We start from the raw sequence: 26,607 nt of genomic DNA on the forward strand, positions 1-26,607 counted from the left end.
ATGCAAGCAATTGTTTACATGCGTATCACACCAGCACTACAGTACTTGTTCTATGTGTCCGCCATCACCACAAATAACAGTTTGGAAGCGGGAGGCCAACACTGGTAACCGCATCATACAGCATATCCGGATGAATGCATGAGATTTTGTGGCGAATGACTTCCTTTAGCTGCACTAACGAAGTTGGCCTATGGCGGTACACCCGAGACTTAAGGTAACCCCATAGCCAAAAATCAAGGGGTGTTAAATCTGGTGAGCGTGGGGGCCATTCATGTGTAAAGTGACGGCTGATTATCCGTTCTTCAGTAAAAGTTCTTCTCAAAAATACCTTCACTTCGGTGTCGTTGTGAGGAGGTGTCCCGTCTTGCATGAATGTCACTGTGTCAAGGACATCGTGTTCCAATAAGGACGTTATCACTTCCTTCTGTAACATTTCCAAGTAACTTGTTCCTTTAACTTAACATGTCCTACATCCTGCTTTTTTACAGGGCTTTTCAAAGAAAAAAGGGCCTACAATATTGGATGCAGTGAAACCACACCAAACAGTAACCCGTGGTGAATGCAGGGGCTTCTCAGTGTAAGCATATGGATTCTCATGTGCCCATATTCTACAGTTATGGGTATTAACTGCTCCATGCAAAGCAAAATGAGCCTCATCTGTCCACAATATTTTCAGAAGCCATCGCGGATCATCTTCAATTTTCACCAAAGCCCAATTTGAGAATTCCAATCTCTTAGCTGTATCATTTGTTATAGACTGTTCCCTTAGCGTGTCCATTTGCGAAGAGACATCGGGGGTACGGACTGTTGTTAAACGAGGTGCACCACTGCGTGGCCGATGACACAAACTTCCAGTGTCTTCGAAACGGCGTACTAGGGAAACAAGTCCAGCAGGAGTGATCGGACCTGAACCTTTCTTCAATCTTTTCTGGGTCCTAAACTTTCGTAAGGCTTCAGCCGCCGATTCGTTACTGACATAAAACAACTTTACCAATAGTGCTTTATCCACCAGTGTCAACATCTTAATGCAAACCTTTAGAAATGATGTGTCAATCGTTCACTCTGCCTTTCATAAGACTTTAATTTGCATATTTCCACTGATTTGCTTGTGTGCAGCGCCCTCTATTGACATATTTTTGAATTATTATTTTTTTTCTGTATCAAATAAAAATCCCCCTTCAGGAGAATAATAGTTTCGCAAACCGCATTCAAATATACCCAGTCCTTCAATTTTTATGAATTTTTAAAGTATTTACAAATTTATGGGACACCCGGTATATGTAGTGATATTTTACACTCTTAATCTGATTCACATTAATTTCCAAGATTTCATCTTAATTTAGCCCATAGTAGTAACTTCATTCTAAAATATTCTCTCATTTCGTGATCTAATTAATCCCTTTGTAAAAATAATGAGCCATCAGTACTACGTATCAAATGAAAGTGATACTTTTGCCCTTGTCTAAGGTCACTCCAGCGGCACGTGGCCGGAAATTCTATGTTATATAAGGCGAGCGATCATTTGTTCTGCCCTTTTTCCCTCCTTCTTTCTTACTTCTGCTTTTGTAATGCGCTAATAGTTATGCTTTCCTGGGTGGATATTAAAGAGAGAATAAAACGGAATTTAAAAATACCAAGTCTCTTCACTGCTTCGAACCTGCATTCTACTTAAACCAAAATATGTTACATATTATTTAGCCAACAGGATTAGAAAAAATTCATAACATATTATTTTGTCGACAAGTATAGTTTCCTGTGAAAATTTTTTTTAAAAGAATTAATCCCCGGTATGAGAGGCAATTTGATGTTACGGTACGGCTCCTTGATTCGCCGTGCATCGAAGTTGGTTCCGTATTGAAGCAGCCACCCACGCTTGTCTCCGATGGCGAATCTCTTTCGGCTACGTTGCTCCATGACGAAGTTCCATACCAACCGATGCAATATCCTCTGCATTCCGTCATGTTACCGCATCGTAGATGATACCGTGCCTAACCTATGATCTCATCTGCCATTCCTGTTTTGCTGTTCAATTCCCTGGTGTTTTTGTGCTCCTTATCATCATAGAGAAGTTCTAGTTAATCAGCGCTCAAAATTTCTTTAAAAAGTATTTGTGCTGTTTATCATCAAGAAGTTCCAATCTGTGCCATGATTCATCAAAAAGTTATTAGCGTTAAGAAAAAAAGCCTCCATCAACTGACTCGACGGATGAAATTCAAGAGTTGTATTCTGAACTTTTGATTTGATTTAGAATTGCATTTTTCTATTACAATATAATTGCAAATAATCTTTTTATATTATTATTCAAAATATCATGAATTTTGATTTAAAATATTGAGTTTTTAAATTTTTTTTTCAAATTTATTATTTTAAAATTATGCATACAAGCCTTGTAAACGAAAAAAATAACATACCAAGATTCTTATATACTTAATAATTAATGGCACATGATAATTAGACTAAGGTAGTAAATACCTCAGGGGAAATAATTGCACCTCTGACAGTTATTAAGCTTCCCTCTATTATCACTGTGTCCATATACTTGTTTTTTACAAAATATAAATATTTTTTATATTACATTTTTTTTCTCCAAATATTATAAGGGTATTTTGAGTCTTGAGTTTGTTGCATTTATTCACAAGTGTTTTGTTTGAAATCTTCGAATTTTGCATTTATTACTTTTGGTTCCGAGTTTTTCATTTGATATTTTTGAATTTTACAATTATTATTATCATTTCCAAATGATTTATTTGAAATACATGAATCTTGCATTATATGAAACCATTCTATTTTACAAGTATTATTTTCTTATCCAAGTTTTTCATCAAATATTTTTGAGTCTTATATTTATGGTTTCAGTTCCAAGTGTTTAATATGAAATATTTCAATTATGCAAGTATTATTTTCATAAAGTTTTCCAAGTTTTTTACCTGAAGTTTTGAATCTTGTATTTTTATTTATTGCTAAAATACGTTACTTAAAATCCTAACTGTACTGTTATTTCATTTGGGTAAAATCAAAACAATATTGATATTATATTTAATAATCTTGTTGAGTCAGACTTTTTAGCATTTAAAAATAATATAGGCAAAAATATCATAGACTGTCTTAATTAAATTCAAAGCTGAGTTTCTACTGAAAAATGGTCAAAATAACTTTGTGCTCTATATCATTTAAATTTTAATATTTTGTTATTGTTGATTATTAAGATTTTTATGTAATATTTTCAGAAATTTAAGTCTTTTTATGCTTCTAATATAAAATGATAAATCCGATGTCTGTATTAATATTTGTATAATGTAAAGGCAAGGGAAACTGAGGTGTCACTTTTAATATACTTTTAAATTAAACTTATTCAGTCACCACTATAGGATATGGATGGATGTCAATGGGCCCCGACGCATTTCTAGTCTTGCGGTGTGTGTGTATGTGTGTGTGTGGGGGGGGGGGAATGTAATGATATTTTAAACTCTTAATGTAATCCACATTAATTTCCACGATGTTATCTTAATTTAGCCCATAGTAACTTCATTCTAAAATATTCTCTTATTTCGTGATCTAATTAATCCCTTTGTAAAAATAATGAGCCATCAGTACTACGTATCAAATGAAAGTGATACTTTTGCCCTTGTCTAAGGTCACTCCAGCGGCACGTGGCCGGAAATCCTATGTTATATAAGGCGAGCGATCATTTGTTCGGCCCTTTTTGCCTCCTTCTTTCTTATTTCTGCTTTTGTGATGCGCTGCGCCTTCTTGTTAATAATTATGCTTTCCTGGATGGATATTAGAGAGATAATAAAACGCAATTAAAAAAATACCAAGTCTCTTCACTGCTTCGAAGGTGCATTCTACTTAAACCAAAATATGTTACATATTAATAGATTAAAAACTCTCTTAGAAACCGTTTGGCAGATGGCTCCAATCAATTTTTTTACAACTTAACATTACATTCTTTACAAAAAAAAAAAAAAAAAAAAAAAAATTATAAAAAATATTTTATTATAAGAGCAATCCAAATTAGATGCAAAATTGCACATTTAATATCAAACCAAATACAACATTGCATCAATCTATGGAAAGCGTTCAACTTCATGCTAGCGCAGTGGATAAAAATCCCTTTACTTATGTTGAAAGACTTGAGTTCAAATCTCAAGTATCGGTTCTAAACTCAGAATTATGTAAAGAAACCCGCAAAATGGATTACGAAATAATTGCACTTATCTGTAAAAATTTAATCTTTTTATTCTTTAATATATAGTTAGATTTGAGGCTGGGGATATTTATAACATTGGGAAATAATTTGTAAAATACTGGATCATTACTTTGAATAATATTATGAACTATACTGTGAAATATCTGAGTCAATATAACAGAAGCTTTATATTTTACTCCATTTCAGTATTGGAAAAATATTAAAGAATATTCTTTCTTTCTTTTTTTTAAAAATTTTACAATATCGTACAGTAAAGTGTTAGTTGCAGACAATATGTCATTACATTTGCTTTTTCAATCTCTCACACTAATAATATTTGTTAAATATTATTCTCAAATTGTATTAGACAAACCAATGGAATTGTTTACGTCCTACAAGCTGAATAATAACATTATCCTCTCTCACACCGAAATCCTTTTGAAACAATTTAATAAACTTTTATTAAATTAGCCTTTATTTATTAAACCTTTGCGTTGTAATCACTCTTTACTGATAACTTTACTGAAAGTGATTTGGAGCAATACTATCCTACAATTTTCGATCCTGAGCATTTACTGTTTTTTAACTACCAAAAAAAATTACGATTATATTCTGATAATTAACAGAGAACGATTAAAAACTAACTTTCAGATTCAGAGGAACGCGCTAGCTTTATTTTTTCATTTGTTTATTGCATGTTTAGCATAGGCACAAATTAGTCAAAAATCCCGATTTCATTTTTTTAAAGGAAGAAAAGTAAAAATTAAACTGAAGAAAATAAAAAAAATTAGGTGTTCTAAAAAAATTATTTCTGCTAAGGATGTCTTCTTCTTTAGAATTTTTTTAGAAGAACTTTGCTTACTAGTATTATTAATAATATTTGCGTACAATAATCAAATGTAATGAAATTTTGTAGATTTGCAGATGAATTACATTTAGAATAGATAACCAAGTTCATCGCTTCTGAATGGTAACGTCATATTCAAAAAGCTTGTCTAAAGTGCATGTCATTAACTTTTAACCGTCATTAGAAAACTTTGCTCTTTTGTGATTCAACATTCAACCACATCGAGTTAGCATTTACGTGCGGTGGCACGTTCTCGTTGAAACTGGTGATATCTGGAACATTGTACCTGTGTCGTAATATCATTATGGCGGATTCCACTTTAGATGACTTCTTTGCGAAGAAAGATAAAAGCAAGAAAGGCAGATCTAAAGCCAGATATACCACAACAGAGACTATAGCCAAAAAATTGGAAGAAGGAGGGAAAAAGCCTGACATACATATGAAGAAGGACACAAAAGAAAAAAATCCTAATATTACCAGTAATCAGTCTATTATTATACCATCTATAAGTAACGAACAAGTAAGTTATATATTTTATTATATATTTTTTTAAGGAGTTGTTGTTTTAAAAATAAAACTATTTATTCCCAAGGTGCCGATTGTCACCCATCCAGCTGCGCCACGTTTTTTAGTGAATTGACAAGGACAATTTTCCTAGTGTTAAGAATTCAACTTTTCCGACCGATTCGAAGTTTTATAATGTGGCATGGTAATTTATTATTAAAAAGCCGTAATTTAAATCCTTAATGGTTTGTAAAAATAAAATCTATGTTGAAATATTCAAATCAGCATGATATTGCAATGTAGGTTATATGCATAGTTGAATTTTTATCTATGTCAAGAACTTTTTTTTTCCCTGCCTAGATATTAATAGCTTAAGTACTAACAAATGTCCAATGCGATCTTATTTATTCGCTAACAAATGTCTAATGTGATCTAATTTATTTCAGTCGCGATCGTAAATTATTCTTTTTCATTTTACAGTGCAATAATGAAATTTATCTATTATGTAATATTTTGTTTGTAGTGAAGCATAACGTATTGTTCCATCCCTAAAATATTTTAACTTGGTTTTTTTTTTTTTTTTTCATATCGCGAGTAATTTTTAAGTATTAGAATTGTGAAATAATAAGCTGTAAATTTTTCAAATTGCACAATTAAATATTTCGTTCTCTATTAGAATGTTGAATTTTTATATAAATATATTCGCCAAAATTTAATTTAAAATAGATTATATAAATTTTGCTTCAATTTTAGTAAGTTGAAAGAATTTTTTTTAATTGAGTGAGACATTTCTTTAAAATAAGTGTGCGTGAAATTCCTTGAAGATTAATCTTAATATAAAGCCTACATCATGTGCTGTGTCCATATTAAAAATTTTTTTTATTTTAAATGATTGTGTTCCAAAAATTAACTAATTGAATTCTAATTTCTAATCTTTTAGAAATTTGAAAACAATTTGTAAATGATTAAAATGTTTGGAATGATTTCATGCATTCTTCAAAATGTAGTAATCATGTGTATTTCAAATTACTAAAAAAATTAATTTTAATAAAGTAATTCACCTACTTAATACTTTATTTGTTCTTATTTTATTTTTCTATTAAATAATTCTAAATATACTTTAGAATTATTTTAGCAAATATACTTTAGAACTTAGATGGATTTGCAAATGAGCAATTTTATTATTATAATATACATTTTATCTTGCTATTATTTCTTCCATATTAATGCTTTTCTATTATGCAAAATTTATTCTTCAATAATAATTTTGATAGCTTGCTGTTTACTATAATTAGTGGTTCTTTGCAAAAGTATATGATTTGTTTTATAATCGATATATTGATCATTAAGTTGTCAGATTGATTTAATTCGCAAGTTAGCAGAATACTTTTTAAAAATTATTATATAAAGAGGCTATTTTATCAGAAAATCCTATTTTGAAATTTAAGGTACTTGTGTGTTAACTGCAAGTAGGAGGACTAATCTCAAGAAATGTTATGTTTACTGCTGTCTGTAATTAATTGCACAAAAATTACCAAATATGTCATGTTAACTATTAATTATATTTCAGCAGTGATATGCAGTTAAGCCTGAAGTTGCTAGTTTAGTATTCTTAATGCATTGGGCAATGATAAGAATAAGTTACATAGTAATGGTTTTACTGTAACATTTGCAATTCTTTTGAGATTCATTTTATCAGAATATAAATAAAATTTTCAAATTCACAAATCACTTAAAACATAGATTTTAGCATTCTCAATGATAAAATAATGAAGTAAAAATCAAAATTTCAAAGTCAAATCCTTTTGAGCCATCTTTATCATAGGGTAAAGGTTACATTTTTGTATCAAGATACTTTAAACTTGAATTTGAAATTCTCATAAAATTATGAAGCTTATTCAAATTTTTTTTTTTTTTCTGTCCTCAAAGTTGTAGTTGTATAAAATAAAGACGGGGAAAAATAATAGGGCAATATATATTTACCGTAATTATTATAGTAGATTTCAACATTGATTTGTAACTAATGTTGATATTTATTTATTTTTATATTTTTATTAGAATTTCATGTTATGGAAAATGTATTTTTATGTTTATTATGTAAAGAAATAAAAGGATTTTATAACATTTTATGTAAATGTATACATAACTATATGATTAATATGTAGTAGAATGTTTTAAATTTCTGAAAAATGTAAAGTATTTCACAAATTCTTTAAAATTTTATTCATAATTCTAATAACTACATAAAGTTTTTTTTTTCACAAAAACAAAATATTAAACTATTTAATATCTGTGATAGAAAGACTAACCAATCTAATGTTTTCCATGGAAAATGAAGTATTTAAATTCTAGTCTTCACACAATCTGATTAAGTAATATGTAAATTTGCTGGGAATTTGTACTAGTAAAATAAAATACTTGTATAAATAATAAAATACTTATTTTTCTTTCAAATAACATTAATTTAACTTCCTACTATTTAAATATAATAAATATTGTATTTCTTTTTTATAATAATAAAGTATAATATTTTGAGGGTCTCAGCTTCTTATTTGTGATCAGCTCTCTTAATTCAAAAGACAGTTCTAGTACAATTAAACCTACATTATTTCATATTCAATTTTATGAGGGTTGATTCTTATTAAATTTGAATATCATGGGTAATTTTAATAATTGGTAAAGTTATAAAAGTATAACTATTGCAAATTGTTATGGCCATATTAGCTTACTTTATTGCATTTGATTATTTGAAGCAAATCATTTTTTATATATCTTTAATTTCATAGTTATTATCTTAAAAAATTGCAGTAGTTATTTTTATTTTTTGAAAAAAAAATTAATTATATTTATGTAGTTAACAAAATTTTATTTTCTGTTTCTTCAGGAAGATGATGAGTGGAAGAATATTGAAGAGAAAGAAGCAGATTATTCTGGTCTCAGAATACAGGCTTTGTCCATTAGGTATGGTAAATTCATTATTTTAATACTCACTATTAAAGATAATGTTCTTGAAATAATGATGTAATTTGCACGGTAATAGTTTTTGAGTCAGTTTGTTGCTAATTTTTCCCTAAATGTATTTTTGTTTATTTAACTTTGCAATGTAACTTTGATATATAATCATTTAATATTGTATAATCTATTTCAGTTTAAAAAATTTTTCTTATTGAAGCAGTTGTCTCTGTTAATTAAATTTTCGTCTTCCTGAAATGATTTTAATCACTTCTATTTTGTAATTTAGTTCTAGAATTTTGCATTGTGCATTTTGAACATCTTAACTACAATTTACTGAAATGTAATAGAATTGAATACTGTAATAGAATAAGAATACTGAAATTTATGTACTGGTTATATCTGTTTACTCATTTTACTGTTCAGTTTTCTGTTAATAATTCGATGATACTTCCTATTATTGGAATCTTATTTAAACCATTATAAGCCATTTAAACCATTAATCTTACTTGCCATTTATAAGTCTTGAAACTTAATTATTCATTGTATTTATTCCACAATGTTTGTTAAAATCAACATAGTAACCGTATTTATAACTCATAATTCTATAAAATATTAATTTCTCCAACTGGTAGTTCATCTAGTCCATGTCATTGAAATGCTGTTTACCTTCATTGAGCAGAAATTTGTAAATGTTACTAATATAGTATTAAAAATATGTCATGGGTTTTTATTTGTTGACATTTTTAGTTAAAAAAATGAATTGACCAGTTAAGGGGTGAAATCTGAATTTAGAAGGGGGTGTACTTTGAATATTGAGATTTTGTACTCTAATGACATTTTTTCCAAATCAGAATTATTTTTTTGATGATTTAAATTCCATTTTTCTTTTCTACTCCCTCATATTTTTATTAATAACATCTGAATATATATATTACATGAAAATAAATTTCATATCAATTAAGGTCTAAAAGATTTTCTACGATATTAGTGTAAGCTCTCTGTTATTTAATCCAATTTTTTGTGAATTGACCTACTTGGTGATCCAGAACACATGAATGTTTTTTAGAAAAGTGGCTTTTAATGCCATGATGTTCTAGATTCTCTCAATTTTAGATTTTTTTACCCAGGATTTGAATTAAATGCTTTAGAATATCTCATTTATTATTTAGTAAAAGTAAGAAATCTAAATTTTATCTTTTATCTACAACTTCCTATATATAAATTGATCCTATAAAAATGATTACACTATTAACTGGTGTCATTTGTTAATTCATTATTTCCTTAAAAAATGTTTTGAAGACTGTTTGATTGTTTTTGGAATTTTTTTGTTATATTTTATTTTTTCCTCAAATTTTGCTCAGTATTCTCTCCTAGTCTGCAATCTAATTTTGCATCTAGGTTATGTAAAATATTACAGATTGAAATTCAAAATTTCTGATTATTTGAAAGAGGGTGGTTACTTCACCACAGATCTTTTAAATCCTTTTAAAATCTTGATTAGCTTAAGGGAAATTTTAACAATTTTGCTTTTCTTATGAACCACTTTTGGCATCATTATCAGCATAAAGTAATTTTTTAACATTTTAAATGTGAAAACTTATCATTCCAATGATATTAGTACTGTGTAACATTTTGTCTGTTTTTATGAAACTTTTTCCTATTTTGGTGATTCTAACTCCCCCCCCCCCAAAAAAAAAAGGATTGCTACACGTTGAATAAGAGAAAGATATGGAATATTTCATTAAAATGAAAATTAATCCTTTTGAACTTATGATTTTATTTTATGAATTTGCAATTTTTAAATTTAATTTGATTTCAAATAATTATATATTAAGTATCTAATATAATTGAATGATTTTTTAATGATACATTATCTATTATGTTAATTTTTAATATATACTTGAAAATGAAATTCATTTAATGCCTTCATTTAATCATCTTTGTAATGCTGTAAGAAATTAAAATCTAATATTTAAGAATTAACTGGTTGTAGAAAAATGCTTATATTTGCCATTTTTGATAACATGGGTTGGCCATCGATTTTTAGCTATTGATTTCTTTGAGGTTTTAAGCTAATATACGTAAAGTGAAATAATTTTTTTTTTTTAAATCCTTGATTTACTTTGAATATATCTAAGTTTTACATTATTAACTTAGGTGTTATTTTGTTTATATATTCTGTTTAAAAAAACTTGGATAAAACATCATTTTACTTTGTTTATAGTTTGCATCTTGTCTCCAATCTTAGATTTTATTTTTACAAAATAAGTGCTTATTTCCGAAAGTTCATTGAAGAATCAGAAATCCAATGGATTGCTTCAAAATATATTTCAAATCCTTATTGAATTATTTTTAATAAGATGTTACAAAACAGAATATTAATAAAACTAAATATTCAGATTAATGACTAAAATTCCTGCTTACTGCACTGCAGGTAGCTAAATAGCAGCTAATTATGGAGACAAAGATTATATGTTCAGAATTTTTTGGATATAGAACACATGATAAACTTTAAAAAGTACAACAAGTTTTCTTGTGATTATTTTTTATCTATTTTTAGTGCTATAATATGAATAGACAGATTGTTGTTGAATATTAGTTTCGAAATAATCTTGCTAGATTAATTATTTTAATATTTTATGTGTATTTTTTTACTAAGCCATTTTGAGCCATGCAAAGCATTTTCCTTTTTTAGAATTTATATTCATCCTTAATTTAGAGATATTGTTCTAAAATAAGGCAAAATTAAGATATTTATCTGTTCTATTGTATTCACTGTCACTTTTTTGTTGATTATAAAATTGTTAGTTTTATTAAATCTATTTCTGATAATTTCATTTAAAAATCTGCATATTTCATTACAGAAGATACCTTTTCTATGAGATATAGGAAAATAGGAACAATTCTATGCTAATTTTGACTTTATATATATATATATACACTAAAAGTATTAATCTAATCATATTAAGAAGCCCTAAATAAAATAAGTAGTGTTTATACTAATAAATGAAAGTGTTTGTAGTAATGAAGGAAATGGTGTTTATACTAATATTTTTTCATATGTGATTAAATTCTTTTCTGTTAAAAAAAAAATCTGTTTATCTGATTATGAACATTTACATCCACACACACACTTTTAGTTTAAGATAAATCAGAAATTTGCATTTTCAATGATGATTCTTTTTTATTAACTATAAACTACTTCTTAAAATTTTTCTTATTTCTCTAAACCAGTTTCCTGGGATTGTTTTCCCATTTAGTTTTCATTCTATTTTATTAATCTGAGCAGGTGTAAATGAATGTAATTCTATTTATATCCTTCTGATCTCTCTTTCATTGTCTGTAAGAATAAAAAAATGTTCTTAACATAGGGAATATTCTCTTTCCTTTCTGTTCATATTCTTCCTTTTTAATATTTCTTTAGTTTTTTTAGACCTTCAAAGAATGTGATGAGGTAATTATAATAATATGAGAACTTTTTTCACTACTTATATGATAATTAAATCATGCCATGCATCAGTTTTAGTTCAATTATTTTATTTATATTTCCATCTGCAGTGTGTGTGGGGGGGAGGGGAGCCTCTTGTGCAGAATCGTTATGAAAATTTCAATGAAAAGTTTTATTTGAGCTTATGATTTTATATGTATTTCATTCTAATACTTTAAATGTTTTAAAAACAGGTTTATTTTTATATATACTTACAGATAATTGAATGAAGTCAGTAATATGCTGAATATGTCATTAAAATATATTTTATTCAATAGTTACAATTAAGGCACCTAATTTTTATTGTTTACACAGTTTAGAATGGAAGATTAATCAATTTAAAATGGGCTACATTAGTTTGGTTTTGTTACTGTTATTCAAGGAAGTTCTTGAAATTTGTGTGTATATGCATATTTCTTATTAATTTTTCATTTAAATTCTGTAAATTAAAAGAAAGTATTGCATACATTTTATAATTTTATTTATTAGATGAGCTTATAAATGCCTATGCTAAATTATTTGCCTTTCAAAAAATTATTTTTTTGTAATTGGTTTGTTTATTGAATGAAGAAATTATACTTTTATAGTGAAAAAGAAAAGGAAGAAGAGCAGTTAAAAGAACAGATGCTTTCTGAACAAAATGGCGAATCTCAACGCCAATCAGATGGTCATAGTGGTCCATGGAAAGTGATGCAACAGCATGTTATTGAAAATGAAGAACGTAAGTGATTGTTTAAGTGATTTGTACAAATATTTTTTAAAGAAATATTTGGGTCATTCTCATGAAAACAGTCATTATGAGAGCAGAAAATTAAAAAAAAATTAAGTTGATGAAAAGTTTTGAAACTTTTTATATAAATATATGTATGTAATAGCTTTATAATAAAAATATTGATCCTGCAAAAAAATTACAATATTTAGATAAATTAATTAATTTAAAAATATAAAAAGTGAGGGAATGATGTTCCACTAAAATATAACACTTTACACTTTTATTTTAACAATTACAAATACATTAAATTAAGAAAGTCATATATTTAAGTAATACAAGTAAATATAAGTAATACACTAAAAGAAATCATTTATAAGTTTGGAAAGTAAAATTGGCTGGCACGATTGTCATATGGAATGGGTTGAGAAATTTTTCTTTTGATATCTGTACGTGGATAATTATGTATATCTTTTGGGAAAGGCCATTTGTATTTTCCTCCCCTTGCTGGAACCGTTACATCAACTGTGACATATTTTAAACACATTGCTTTTAATTCTCCAGGGTACAGATTCTTTTCGTATTCTACCAACACCCAATCTCCTATATTTAACACCTCAGAATATTTCCCTTTATTGCAGTCATCTACTGATGAAACTGTACTTTTACTATTGTACTCAAATGCTGTTCCCAAATTATAGTGTTTGCACAAAATTGATGCATTGCATGTAAAACACGAGAGAGAACGGAAATTCAACATATTACTTTTTGAACTGTAAGCTACTTGGTGTACTTTCATTGTTCCAAAGAATGTTTTAATATCTTCGGATATTAGTTCATCACTTTTATTAACATCATCATTTGTAACTTCAAATAAAGTTACTCCTTTACAACTCTCTCTCAAAACAGATATGAATGTGTTATAATTATGCACATCTTTTCCCTCTGCAACTATTTGATCTGCTGTTCTTTTTAGAACAGCTCCAATTCCGTCAGGAGCGCCTTTTCCATGTCCTGTTTCACTGTAGTTCCAAGTGAAATTCTCAACACCAGGAACAAGTTGCTGTACATGGTTAGATATCAAATAGAACATTTTTTTGTTTCTATACTGACTTGATGGCCCATCACTCAACATATGAACATATTTAGGTTTCTTTGTAAATTTTTGAAGAATCCACTCAAAAATTGGTTTGAGAGGTGCCCATATTGATGCTGAATCATGTCTGAGTGAAGGACTTATTGTAGCAAAGGGGTATGAAATTACATCATCATTTTCTTTGTTGTAGTAAACACCTGTATGAATTGTAACTTGTTGCCGACCACTTCCAAAATGAACTGACTGAACTTCTTGGTTATATTTGCACACATAATTTTCGCTAAAATCGATGTGTACTAATATCGAGTCTGTTGATAAATTGTTTTTCATATTTTTCATTGCTTGATACTGATGTGATATGTTTGAAATGTGAGTCAGATATTTTGGTAAGCTGCCTTCTAATTCTTTAATTAAATCAGATGTAGTAGCTTCAACTTCTACCTTCACTGGTTTATTAGAAATTTTTGTTTGATTTTTAACAACATATGTATTTTTTTTCAAAGATCCATTTTTTGTACTTCAGTGTTTCTTTCTCATCATGCACATTATACACAGGTAATTTGTTCTTACAGTCCTGGCATTTCCTTGACAAACAATCTTCGCTCTTGGAATCACAAGTTAGTGCTTTTATTAAACATGCAGGTGACTTGTAATCAGATACATTAACCTCATACAGCTTTGAGATGATCATCTCCATATTTGCATGTATTATACATTTACATGTATCTCTATCTTGAATTTTCGGTTGCTTAACCCAAAATGGACGCATTCTACAAAATGTGGAATAACTCATTCGGTAATTTGGATTTTCATTTAAAAATTTTCTATAAAGGTTTTTGAATGTATCAGTAAGCACTCTCTTTTGTTTCTTTATCTTTTCTTTTGTAATACATTCTTTTTTGCCAGCACACATTCTAGATACATCATCAGATTCAAAGAAAGCTACCACATCTTTTGATACAGTTTCAGAAATTAATTTGAATTTTTTCATATTTGATTCGCTTGACTCTTTAATTTTCTGATACTTCATAAACCGTTTTGCATAACACAATGCTCTATACTTCTTTAGAATTTTTCCATGCAACAGTCTATGAAACATCTGCTTTTCCCTGTTTGTCTTTCCTAAGGTTTTGAAATTACTACCTACTTGTAAACGCAGTGCTTCTCCAAATACCAACCTTTTGCAAACTGAGGGTGATACTATTTCTTTGCCTAAAAATTTATTTATTTGACTTCTTGGTGACATTCTGTTTTGGTTTTGGTTTTTAATTCTATAAAATCTCTTCTTGTAGCGTTCAGCTCGAGTTTTTTGGACAGAGATCTCATGTTCAAGATCCTTTATCTTTTTTTGCATTTTTGCTCTATTTTTGGAACGTATTTTCTTACCAATTTCTTTCCTTGAATTCTTAACTTCAGACAAAGACACGTTTTGTTTACTTGACTGTCCTGGAACATTCTCAGTTGATGGTGGCTCATTAGCATCATTTTCAATTGATTCTGTTGCAGCTTGTTTCTTCAATCTGTAGTTCCTAGAGTTATTCTTCCACTGCTTCCTCTTTATCCTTAAATTACGGTTGCTCATTTCAGAGACAGTTTTCACTTGCCCCTTTTCCTTTTTTCTTAAGTATTTGATTCGCTCTTTCTCCTTTAATATTAAACATGACTCTGGATTCATCTTGAGTCGTTCCCTTCTTTTCCGATCATATTCTTTTTTCTTTAAACGAGCTTCTTCTTTAGTCTTCCCCATAACAAAAATATCTGGACGATAAAAAAATATTATATAATGTTCTTAAAGCATACATTCTAAATTTACTAATTAGATTTTTACTTTGGTGAAAACTGCTTTTTATCTCTTGATTAATTTTATACCATAAAAAATTCATAAACAAATTAAATTTTAATATTTAAATTCACAAAATAATATACAAGTTTTATTAATTAGCACTGCTTAAAAAATAATATTGTTTATGGCTTCTCTAAACAGGATATAACTTCTTATAACATTCATAGAAATTAACCATATTTAATTCAAAAATCAGTTTAAGTTATATTTTATTACACTTAATTTCATTGGGTAGTATTAGATTTTGCATATAATTGTATTTCATTACCAAATTCAGAATCAATCTTAAAAATAGACCAAAAATAGACTATTTATATTAAATGGAAAAAAGAACAAAATATAAAAATTAAGAACAAAAACACAAAAATGTATTTAAAATTAAAGAAGAAACTCATTTTTTGAATATTTAATACTTAAGAATCATTCCCTCACATTAGCATCGTTCCCTCACTTTATACTTTGGTGAGGGAATGATGGTGAGGGAATGACAAATTTATTAAAATTTGTTAATGGTAGTTAGGCTTAACTACTGTCTGAGTTCCATCATGTACAAATGCATTCAAACAAGAAAGTAAATTATAATTATCCTCAATTTAGATATTATTTTGTTTTATTTTATTTTATAAAAAGACATGAGGGAATGATATATGTAAAAAAAATTACCTGTTTTGATGTATTCGAGTGGATTCCAGAGCCAAAGCTTCAGTAAGTTGAAGATGAAAACATGCTGCAATGTTGCTGGGTGTTGTCAATAATAAATCACTAAACTTTTTCTCAAAAATTTTTTACTCCATGATGACTGTGATAAATAAATGTACTGTTGTGAGGGAATGATGCAACACACTGGAGACAAACTTTAAAATAGTGCTGTGTCAATATTTATTGCTGAAATTAAATTTAAAATAGATTTTCTCCATTCTACATTTCATTATCCTGAAATAAAATATGCAACTCCATGAACTTCTTTCTTGTTTATCTAGAAACATTTTTTGTTTATTTTTGATCAGTAGTGGGGACAAGTGAGGGAATGATATTTTGGTATATTTAAGTTATATAAATTATATAAAAAATAAAAATTTAAAAATTTAATTTTGTTTTCATGTTAAACTGCATTCTTTAAAATATTCTATCCCCCCAAAATTTGTATAAATAAAATAAAATAAAAAATGATAAATTATAGTGGGGACATGAAAATGACTGTTTTCGTGAGAATGACCCATTTCAATTATCAAGCAATTAGCTCTTAAGTATAGGCATAACTTTTTTTTTTACTCTTGGCATTCTTATGATGTTATTTTGACACCAGTTACTTACCAGTTATTTTGACACAAGACAGTTATTCTTTATTTTATTAGCTTTTCTAATATAAAGAAAAATTACTCTAAATGTATGAATTAGGAGTAATTGTGATAAATATGTATCAAAAATAAGTTTTTATATAAAAAATTCTTTAATTGAAAATTTCTGATTTTGCATATATGCCAAAGATGAACTATATGGATATTATACCAGAAAAATATAAAATATCCATGAAAAAAATGACAATTTAAATGCTGTATATGTAGCTAATTATTATTTGACCACTATAAACAAAATTATGTGAATTATTCAGATTAAAAAATATCTTGGCATTATTGAGAGGGGATTTTATATATAATTAATTTTAAAGATAATTTATTAAACAGTGAAGCAGTTTAATAAAATTTATGACTTTCTTTTAGCTGTTTTTAATTTCTTATTATTTATGAAACTAAAGAAAGCAATTAATATCTTAAGATTAAAAAACATAAGATGAAACCCTATTGGCTGCATCAAAATATCTGGCTGATAGTTCTGAATGCTCTACACAACAGATATATATAATATAATCAAAAGCAGTTCCCAAATATGCCTATTCAAAAAATAAGTGCTGAACCTTAATATTTTCAAAGACCAAAAAGTTAGTAACTATGAAATTATATATTACAACATGAATTAATATTTAAAATGTCAAATGTTGTTTTATTTCAAGTATTTAACTGTTAAGGAAGGAATTAGGTTTGTTTTCCGGCATATGCTCCTGAACGGATTCTTAGCTTGTGCCGGGTTAACAAAAATCAAAACTGTTAAGAAGTATGTGTTTGCATATATGTAAACACATGCATATATGCAGTATTATACAAGGAATTATTTTAAATTAAACTGCATTTTGTCACATTGTAGATTTTCTAATATTCAAAATAGAGCCACAATATTTTCCGACAAATATTTGTGTATGTATGTGTGTAAATAAGTTGTGCTGATTTGATTTTGCCATAATTTTCTCCATATGTGGAAATACTCAGTTTCTCAGCCTTATTTGTTCTCATTCAAATTGTGAGTTAGCTTTAATGTAAAATGAATCTGAAATAAGTGCACAAGTTTGACTGCTCTCTCCTTAATTATATTATTGTTTGTTTAATGTATCTGTTATACCGTTACTTTTTTCTGGATTACTAACTGCATATTTTGACAAATTTCATGAATTTTCTAGAAAAAATAATAATAATGGTGTTGGTAAGATCCCACCTATGTGCTTATAGATTAAGAGGCAAGATTACCTTACTCGTGGTATGCAGGTGGAAAAGTTCATTTACATAGGAATGGAGCAAATTTAATATGTTTGAAAAATTTATGAATAAGTTTAGGATAAATTACTAAATAATATTAACTACTATTTAATTAAATGAAATATAAAATTAGAATGCCAACCAGAATTTCCTAGTTAACATGAAATATATTGCAAATGTCTAAATTCCTCATTTTACTGTCGCATTTCCTATTCTCGATAGATGCTTAATGTCTATTTTCAAATTTGTTTTTGGAATTTCTTATTAGTTTGTTGAATTCAGAAATGTTTGGAACTTGTTTTGTATACTTTTCTGATAAGATTCATGGGTTGCTTTTAAAGTGAATGTATAAATGTATATACACGATGAATTTTTTATTTACATCACTTCATTTGGATTGGTTTTTAATTTATTATTTTCCAGATCTTTTGAAATTGTTTATTATTCATAATTATTATAATTGACCAAATTATTCATTTTTTTTTTATTTTGTACTAACTTTCTTTGATGTGTTGGCTTGTTCAAAACATTAGCAATTTTTAGCCTACACTTGGTTCTCTGATTGCATTGATTATTTTTCATTTTACCTGATTCTCAGTATAATTTGAATTTTTTTTTCATCTGCGAAGTATTTTTAAGTGCCAAAATGTGATAGACATTAAATCTGTGTTATTTTAATGTTTTTTACCCCTGCTCTATTTATTGTGTATATAGTAATTTAATGGAATTGAGTTCTATGACTTTGTTAAATACCTAAATGTTCAACAATGGAAGAAAATTATAAAAATATTTGAGATGGTATTTGTATATTGCCTTTACACTTTTGATGAACTTTTAATTTAATTTCATATCATTGATTTACATACTTGGTAGATTAGATATTTTGTTGATTAATCGCTGGTTGTTATAAACTTATTTTTGATGATATGACAATCATTTTACAAGTTTAATATTACTTGCCAATGTATGTACCAATGAATCAATGAAAATAGACTGAATTTCATTGTAATAATGAAATCGATTTTGCAGTGGACTTCAGGTATGGCATTCTAACAAATATAAGTTTATTTTCCTGCAGCACTTGATGGTGGGAGAACTGAAACTGAAACTTGATTCTTACCTGTAAAGTCTATAATGATACTTGAAAGAAACAAACAAAAAAACAATTGACAGTTTTAAAAGTGAACACAAATAATATCCAAGCTATCTGAGATATCTTTTGTATTTTATACAGGATTAAGCAACTTTGATTACAGACCAGAGTATTTACAAAGTTGCAAAAATATGATGAATTATTGTATAACATTTAAATTATATCATTGGAAAGATAATTGGTTACTCTTTAAATGTTTTAAAAGTAACTTTTTTCAGCAATTTTTTTTTTCTGAAACTATTGGTTAAAAATTGTCCAAAAATGATAACAATTGTCTTAGTTTTTTTAAGTAATGAAATATTTCATACATATTTATAAACATGTCTTAAACATTAGAAATATAACTGTGACAAATTTAGTAGATTTATGCTTAAAGATCTGTTCTGGTGATAGGCAACTGACAAACTTTCATCTTTATGAGTATAAAGATTGAATTTATTACTGAATTCATAAATCAAGATTGTCACTGCCCTTGAAAATCCTAGAATTATATTTTGTTGTACTTGTTGCTCCAGAGAAATTGTATGTGCATTCATTTGTAAAATGTTGGATAATTATTTCCTCCTCAACTATATATTTGCCAGAAGTAAGAGTGTTCAGATCTGAACAAAATTGCCGAACAATCTCTGCTAAAACAAGATAAAAGCCATTCTTTTCATATGAATTGCTAATGCCCTGAAGAAAAATGTAATTCTATTTTAATAGAATAAAATGACCTTTTGAATGATGTGGCTTGTAATTCAATAAAATGAAAAAAGTTTGGATTATCAAAAAATCAGATGGATAAGTTTTCATCAAAATATTGAAAAGGTCAGAAATTTTGGTCTTGCAAGTGGTGGGAAATATTTAAAATGTGGCTTACAATACAAACTTATGCCAGAGTTCACTTGGAAGAGAATTTTTTTCATTCAAAAAATATTGAATTGAAATGGATGATTCTACAAATGAAATATGTTACAATATTCTAGTTCCAATTAAATTTAAAAAAAAAAAAGAAAGAAACATGGTGAAGTAAAGAATTTTAAAGAACTTGTATATGCAAAATAATGTAGATAACATCTTTATTACAGAGAGTGTGAAAAAGTTTTAGGAAGATCATTCCCACAGGTTTCTGAATGTCGACAGTTTCTTAATTTTTTTATGTTCAAAATTTTTCTAGATTATTATTGCAGTGAAATTCAAATGATTTTCATTGTTTTATCACATATTTAATTGTATTATTTTTTTCACTGTTAAAAGCAAAGAAAGGAAGATTTTATTTAAAATTGTATAATTTACCTGATAAATAAAACAATGAAGCTACAGTAATGTGAAAAATTAGAAGATAGGTGAATGTAGCAGCTACATTAATGACACTATGATGCCATGAAACTGAAATGCATTTGGAAGGTTCATTTAGGCCATAAATAGAAAAACATTTAAGACTATTAAAGCTAACACATCTTTAATTCATATCAAAATGTGACATTTAAAAATACTTTTTTTGAAGAAATATGAATTTTAAAGCTATATATAAGAGATTTAATGGAAATTATTGAAAACAATCGTTATTCCTGATGAATCGGCTCATTATCAAAGATAGCTAGTAAAAAACAAAAAAGAGGAATTATTGCACTGAAAAAATTGGAAGATAGTGGAATTAGACAGTTCCCTTTTTAATGTCACTATGATGGTGCCATGTGACTTGGCTCCATTAGGTAACTCATGTATACAATGAATGTGAACTTTCATGAGAATACATGTGAAAAAACTTATGAAATAACATGGCTTTGACATCTCTAACAATTTGATGTTTAAAAATAAATTGTTGGTAAAAGTTCTGAATATGATGTTATAGATATAAGGTTTAATTGAAATTAAATACAATTCCCACCAAGCCAGTTAATTTTTAAAGGTGGCTAGCGAATGATGATTTTTAAAATTTAATTAAAACATTGTGATTAGCTATAAATAAAATTATTTAAAATGTCTATAATATTTTCATTTAATAGGAATCTCAACACTAAAACAAATTTTTTTAATGTAAGGAAACATAGCTTTTAATAATTTAAAAAAAAAAAAAAACTTCCAAAATCCTCACCATTGTATACTCTCTAGCAGTTACGGAAATGAAATGGAAATTATGAAGTTGTGGATATGTAATGAAAAATTATGGAAAGCTACAAAACAGATATATGTTGAAAACTTCAAAAAATGCCAGAGATGCCATTTTCCCCTAACTACTTACAAAACGCTAGTACTGACAGAATTTTTAGCATGGTTAGAAAAAAAAAGGGAACCTTTATCCATCATGATTACAAAAATACTGAAGTTACTCTTCACTACAAAATTGTTTATGGAAGTTTATTATGATGTTAAACTGGGCAATGATGCCTTAAAAGAATGTAAAAATGCTTGCCAATTAAGGGAGAGGGAATTGTAAATCGCTAACAGATAATTTAATTGCAATCATATTGCATAATTTTTATTAAAAAATGATTCCACATATTTTTTTTTTCAATAACAAGTCTGTTTAAAAATTTTGAATAATGTTTGAAAATATTTGTTTTAATTAATGAAATTTCTTTGTAAATGTCTATTAATAATTGCATTTGTGCACAAAATTTATTCAGTAGTTCGAATTTCTATAATGTACAAACTATGTTTATGGATTTTTACTTTTATATATATTGTTATTGGATATGAATATTTTTGGCTGTAAATTTTATAGCTATTTAAACAAGCATTAAGAAATTTCAAAATCTATAGTATTTCAATACTGAATAATATTTTTTAATGGAAATGGTTGCTTTAAAATGTTAATCACATTTCAGAAGAGCCTCCTGAGGAGCCACAGATGATAAAAGAAGAACCTACTCCAAAGCCTTCAGGTACATACAAACCTCCAGCCATGAGAAATGCTTCTGCCTCTACTCCTACAAGTTCAAGTAGAAGACATCCCAAGAATGCTCCTCAGATAACTAGTGAGGTTCATTTTCCTTCACTTTCCTCTGCTGTAGACAACAAATTTAAGCTCAGGTAACTCATCTATCTGTTTATCTATATATATAATATAGTATGTCAAAAAAGTTTTGGGAGCACATTACAAGTTTATAAATTTTTATCATATTTTACGTAAATATACAAATGAAATGAAAACAAAGAAGTAAATATTATTTTCATATATACAAATGATAATAATTCAAACAACTCTCGTATTAATGCAATTAGGGTTATAATTGAGAGTAAAAGAAATCATGTAAAAATATGTGCTTAAAAAAGTGTTGGGATACTTCCCAATAAATTAAAAACAATGCAAACCTAAAAGTTGATATCTTGCTAGACAGACCTTTCTTTTTATGACCTCTCGTAATCTATTTGTATGGATTGGCCCAATTTTTTTCAAAATGATCCATCAATTTTGATCAAATGTTTTCTGAAATCCTATTTTTTTTTTAAAATTTGATTTTCATATAGATTTTGCTGTAAATAATCTCAAACATATTCAATGGTATTGAGGTCTGAACTTTGTGCAGGAGTTTTAATAATACTAGGACAGTGAGAGCATAACTTACAAGTATCATCAATATGATTTGGGTCATTATCTTAATACATTTTAAAATGTCTTGAGATTTCCAGCTTACTTGCACTTTGCTTTAAATTTCACTTGAGAAAGTAAAGATAGACATATTTATTCATTGTAGCATCAATAAAATGTAAGGTCCCAACACCAGAGTTTGCCATACAACCCCAGACTATTTGATTGCCATCTCCATATTTGATAGTGTGCTGCAAATTTTTGACATGCATTGATTTGGTTCCTAGAAACTTTTTGCTTGGCATCCGATCCAAAAATGTTATAATGGATTTCATCAACAAAAATTACATTTTCCTCAAAACTTTTTGGCTACATTATGCTCATATTAGCAAATACCAGCCAGCCTAGCTTATAAATTTGCTTTCTGATGTAGAGTTTTCTTTGAGGTACTTTGCCATGATATTTGTTTTCTTAAAACGTTTCTGACAGTTTCAGGATTTACAGATTTTCTGAACTTACTTTTACATTGCAGAGTCAATTTTAATGTACTAGTATTTGGATTATAATAAACTTGTTTCTCAATCTGTTTCTCTTCACTTTCATGAAATGTCTTTTTATGCTCTGAACTTTATTTGTTTTCAACACTGTTTGTTCCATTTTCCCCATACTTATTATAAGATTTCACACATCAATCATTGTTTCTCGCCATTTTTTCTATAAGTAATCTTATCTGTTGAAACTTTGTTTAAAATTTTAGTGTAAAAAAGTGGTAGCAAATTCAATTCTATTAATATGCAATATATTTGTTGAATTTCTCATTTCAAAAGTGTCCCAATACTTTATTGACTTCTATTAGCCAATGGATTATATTTGAAAAGCTAGATCAAATTAGAATTCTAAAATAACAAAATTTTCCTTACAAACTGTATACAAAATGTTAAAATATTTCTTGATTCATTTTGTTTTTATGTTACTGTGATAAATAGCTTTGTAGTTATTCATGCTAAGTGTCCCAATACTTTTTTGAGTAACTGTATATATGCTTGCTTTAATTCTTTTATTATGAATGCTTTCCATTCTTAATTTTCTATTAAAAGTGATTTTTCAATTTTTGTAAAAAGTTTATAATGGTTCTAATGTTGGAAAATACATAAAATGTTGTTGAAATTTGAATAAAAATATCAAATTTTAATGTTTTAAAAATTTAGACAATTGTTTAGTTATCTTTAGTATAATTTTTGAAATATCCAAGCAAGAAAACCTACTAAAGATTTTGTGGCTTCTAATGTTTTTCCTTAAGTTGTCCTATTAAGTTGTCATGATCTATAATTTTAAACCCTTATCTAATGCTAATCAGTAATTTTTTTAAAGTATAGCTTTAAAGCTATATTGTCTCTTGGAGCCATTAATTATCGATGTTCTTTATCCTCTTTTTCTTGATATATTCATTGCATTTAGATTCTATTTATAATTTCCTCCAATTATTATTTGTTTTAATTTTATTAAAGTATTAAATTATTGGTTAACTTTAAATTGTGATTAAAATGTTAATTGTTTTCATTAACGAAGATGATGGTAGAATACTCACCATCTTTGTAAAATTGCATTGAAATTCCTTTTATATATATGTTCCTCATGTATTTAAATGATATAGGCGTGAAAATAAAATGGTATTAATGGATAAATTTAAAAGCTAGAAAAAAAATATATAATTTCTGTGCTTTTAATAAAGCTGAAAATGAAATTACTTTTAATAAAATATTCTTCACTTTAAAACTTCACTTCACTCTTTAAAGCTATCAAACTGTAAAATAATGAAATTTAATACATGTTTCTTTTAATATAGAAATAAAAAATATGCATGGTGCTTGAAGTAATTTAAAAATAAAGAATAAAAATTTTATTAAGGGAAATTTCTCTGGAAAAACTGAAAATTATCATTATTTTATCAAGGAATTTTCTGACATTAAACTCGGTTAAGCTACTTTTCTGTTTGTTCTTTTACAAAATTTATAAGCAGTGTAAACACACACACACACACACACCTAGGATGTTATGTATTAACTTCTTTGCTGTTCATATTTTGTTTTTAAAGATATGATGCGTAGTTTAGATTATTTATATTCATGTGCATTTTTATTTTGCATATTACTTTTTTGTGTGATTTTTGACATTGTTGCTTTTTCACTTTATGTGAAATTGTAACTATATTTACTTATTTTGCTTTATGATTAAGTAATGAGGTTCATTGTGCAATAAAATACAAATATTTATATGCATTGCATATTTAAATAATGAAGTCATTCATGATATAGATTTAACGAATAATTTTTTCAAAATCTGCTGTAGAGCTAAATGAAAGATTTATTTTGTTACAAGTAATATTTTAATAGAAAATTTGATTTTTTTTTTTCAAGATTTTTTAGTTTACTGAGCAGCTTTATGCATTGGTACCGTGAGCCTATAGCATCTTCATAAATCTACATAAATTTAGTGATTGAATTGATCAAGCTGATATTTAAAACCATTAGTAATCAAGTGCTGCATTTTTAAAACTTTACCGATAAGTGGTTTACCTCTGTTGGGGGGGGGGGTAATCTTTTGAAGGGTTTTTTCTATTTCAAATATGCAATAACTGTTTAGTTTTTTAAAGCTCAGAATTTGAAAAGATTGCGGAGAAGCATCATTTTAGAGTTATTTAAAATGGGCAAATGTTTATTTTAAACTAACCTTTCATGATTTGTTTGTTATTATTTATCTGCTGGCAGTTTTGTAAATCTTTATAAATGAGAATTTCAACTGTAGAATAAATGATAGGAAAAATCATTCAGAAGTTAAAATATCAATTAAAAAATCAGTACTTATCAGTAAAAAATCAGTACTTTTGAAGACCCCCACCCCTACCAATAAATTTCCAAAATAAAAGCAAACTGGACCAAATTGGCGATTTACAATTCAACATTAGGATTTTGGCATAATCTGAAAATTACACAAAAAAACCGTAAAATTAAACAAGTACCCAAAAATTTACTTATTACATTTTTAATATACTGGTTACTAAATAATTTGAAAAGGTGACAATATAAGGTACACTAAAATGCATTACTGCATAGTATAATATTATAAGTTGCGATTTTAAAATTTTAATGCATGAGATGTCACTGGATTCATGTTATTAATGTAACATTTTATAGAAAAAATATGTGATTTAAAATTTTTTCCCCTCTAGTGAATCTGATCGTAGTTTCCAGTCAGTCAAACATGGAGTACGTTCTAAAGGAGAATCACAGAAGGAACTCCGCCTTGATTTAGAAAATAAGTTTTCAGCTCTTCAATAATCAATGGCCATTGTTAGCCCATTCCTTTTGATTTGCAGTGAAAGATTATGCCATGTGGATGGTTCCAGAAAACAAATTAGGGAAATAAGTAATATCAGATTTCTGATGAAAGGAAATAGAATGATATCTTTTATAGCAGAAAAATATTTTAAGATTGCATAATACTGTACTAAAGAAATTAAAAATTTGTTATAAATAGTTTAAAAAATTCCTAAAATTATTTCTTTTCAAATTATACATTTGACAATTAGTAAAGCAACTTGATTTTGCATTTAAGGAGACAAGTAATTTTTTAGTTTTTTTTTTTCAGAGTATAATTTTTTTTTCTCTTTTTGTATGAAGAAAAATTTCTAAACATAGAATGTGAAGGAATTTTTTTTT

General features: G+C 27.4%; 1 protein-coding gene across 1 annotated transcript; it reads left to right on the forward strand.

Annotated features, from left to right (window-relative positions):
- The first annotated feature begins 5,230 nt into the window (after nucleotides 1-5,230).
- LOC129981634 (protein CDV3 homolog A-like) lies at nucleotides 5,231-26,607 on the forward strand. Its single transcript, XM_056092552.1, has 5 exons — nucleotides 5,231-5,556; nucleotides 8,425-8,501; nucleotides 12,570-12,703; nucleotides 22,185-22,389; nucleotides 26,118-26,607. Exons 1-5 carry the CDS (start codon nucleotides 5,341-5,343, stop codon nucleotides 26,224-26,226), a joined length of 741 nt encoding a protein of 246 aa, XP_055948527.1. The 5' UTR covers nucleotides 5,231-5,340; the 3' UTR covers nucleotides 26,227-26,607.

The sequence above is a fragment of the Argiope bruennichi genome, chromosome 8 (genome assembly GCF_947563725.1).
Source record: "Argiope bruennichi chromosome 8, qqArgBrue1.1, whole genome shotgun sequence".
NCBI classification, from domain to species: Eukaryota; Metazoa; Arthropoda; class Arachnida; order Araneae; family Araneidae; genus Argiope; species Argiope bruennichi.

What these genes read in the sequence shown, in the direction of transcription:
- LOC129981634 (XM_056092552.1), top strand. Translation starts at nt 5,341, where the DNA reads ATGGCGGATTCCACTTTAGATGACTTCTTTGCGAAGAAAGATAAAAGC. An exon ending in CATCTATAAGTAACGAACAA is followed by an intron (nt 5,557 to 8,424) that starts GTAAGTTATATA and finishes CTGTTTCTTCAG; the next exon opens with GAAGATGATGAGTGGAAGAA. An exon ending in TGTTATTGAAAATGAAGAAC is followed by an intron (nt 12,704 to 22,184) that starts GTAAGTGATTGT and finishes ATCACATTTCAG; the next exon opens with AAGAGCCTCCTGAGGAGCCA.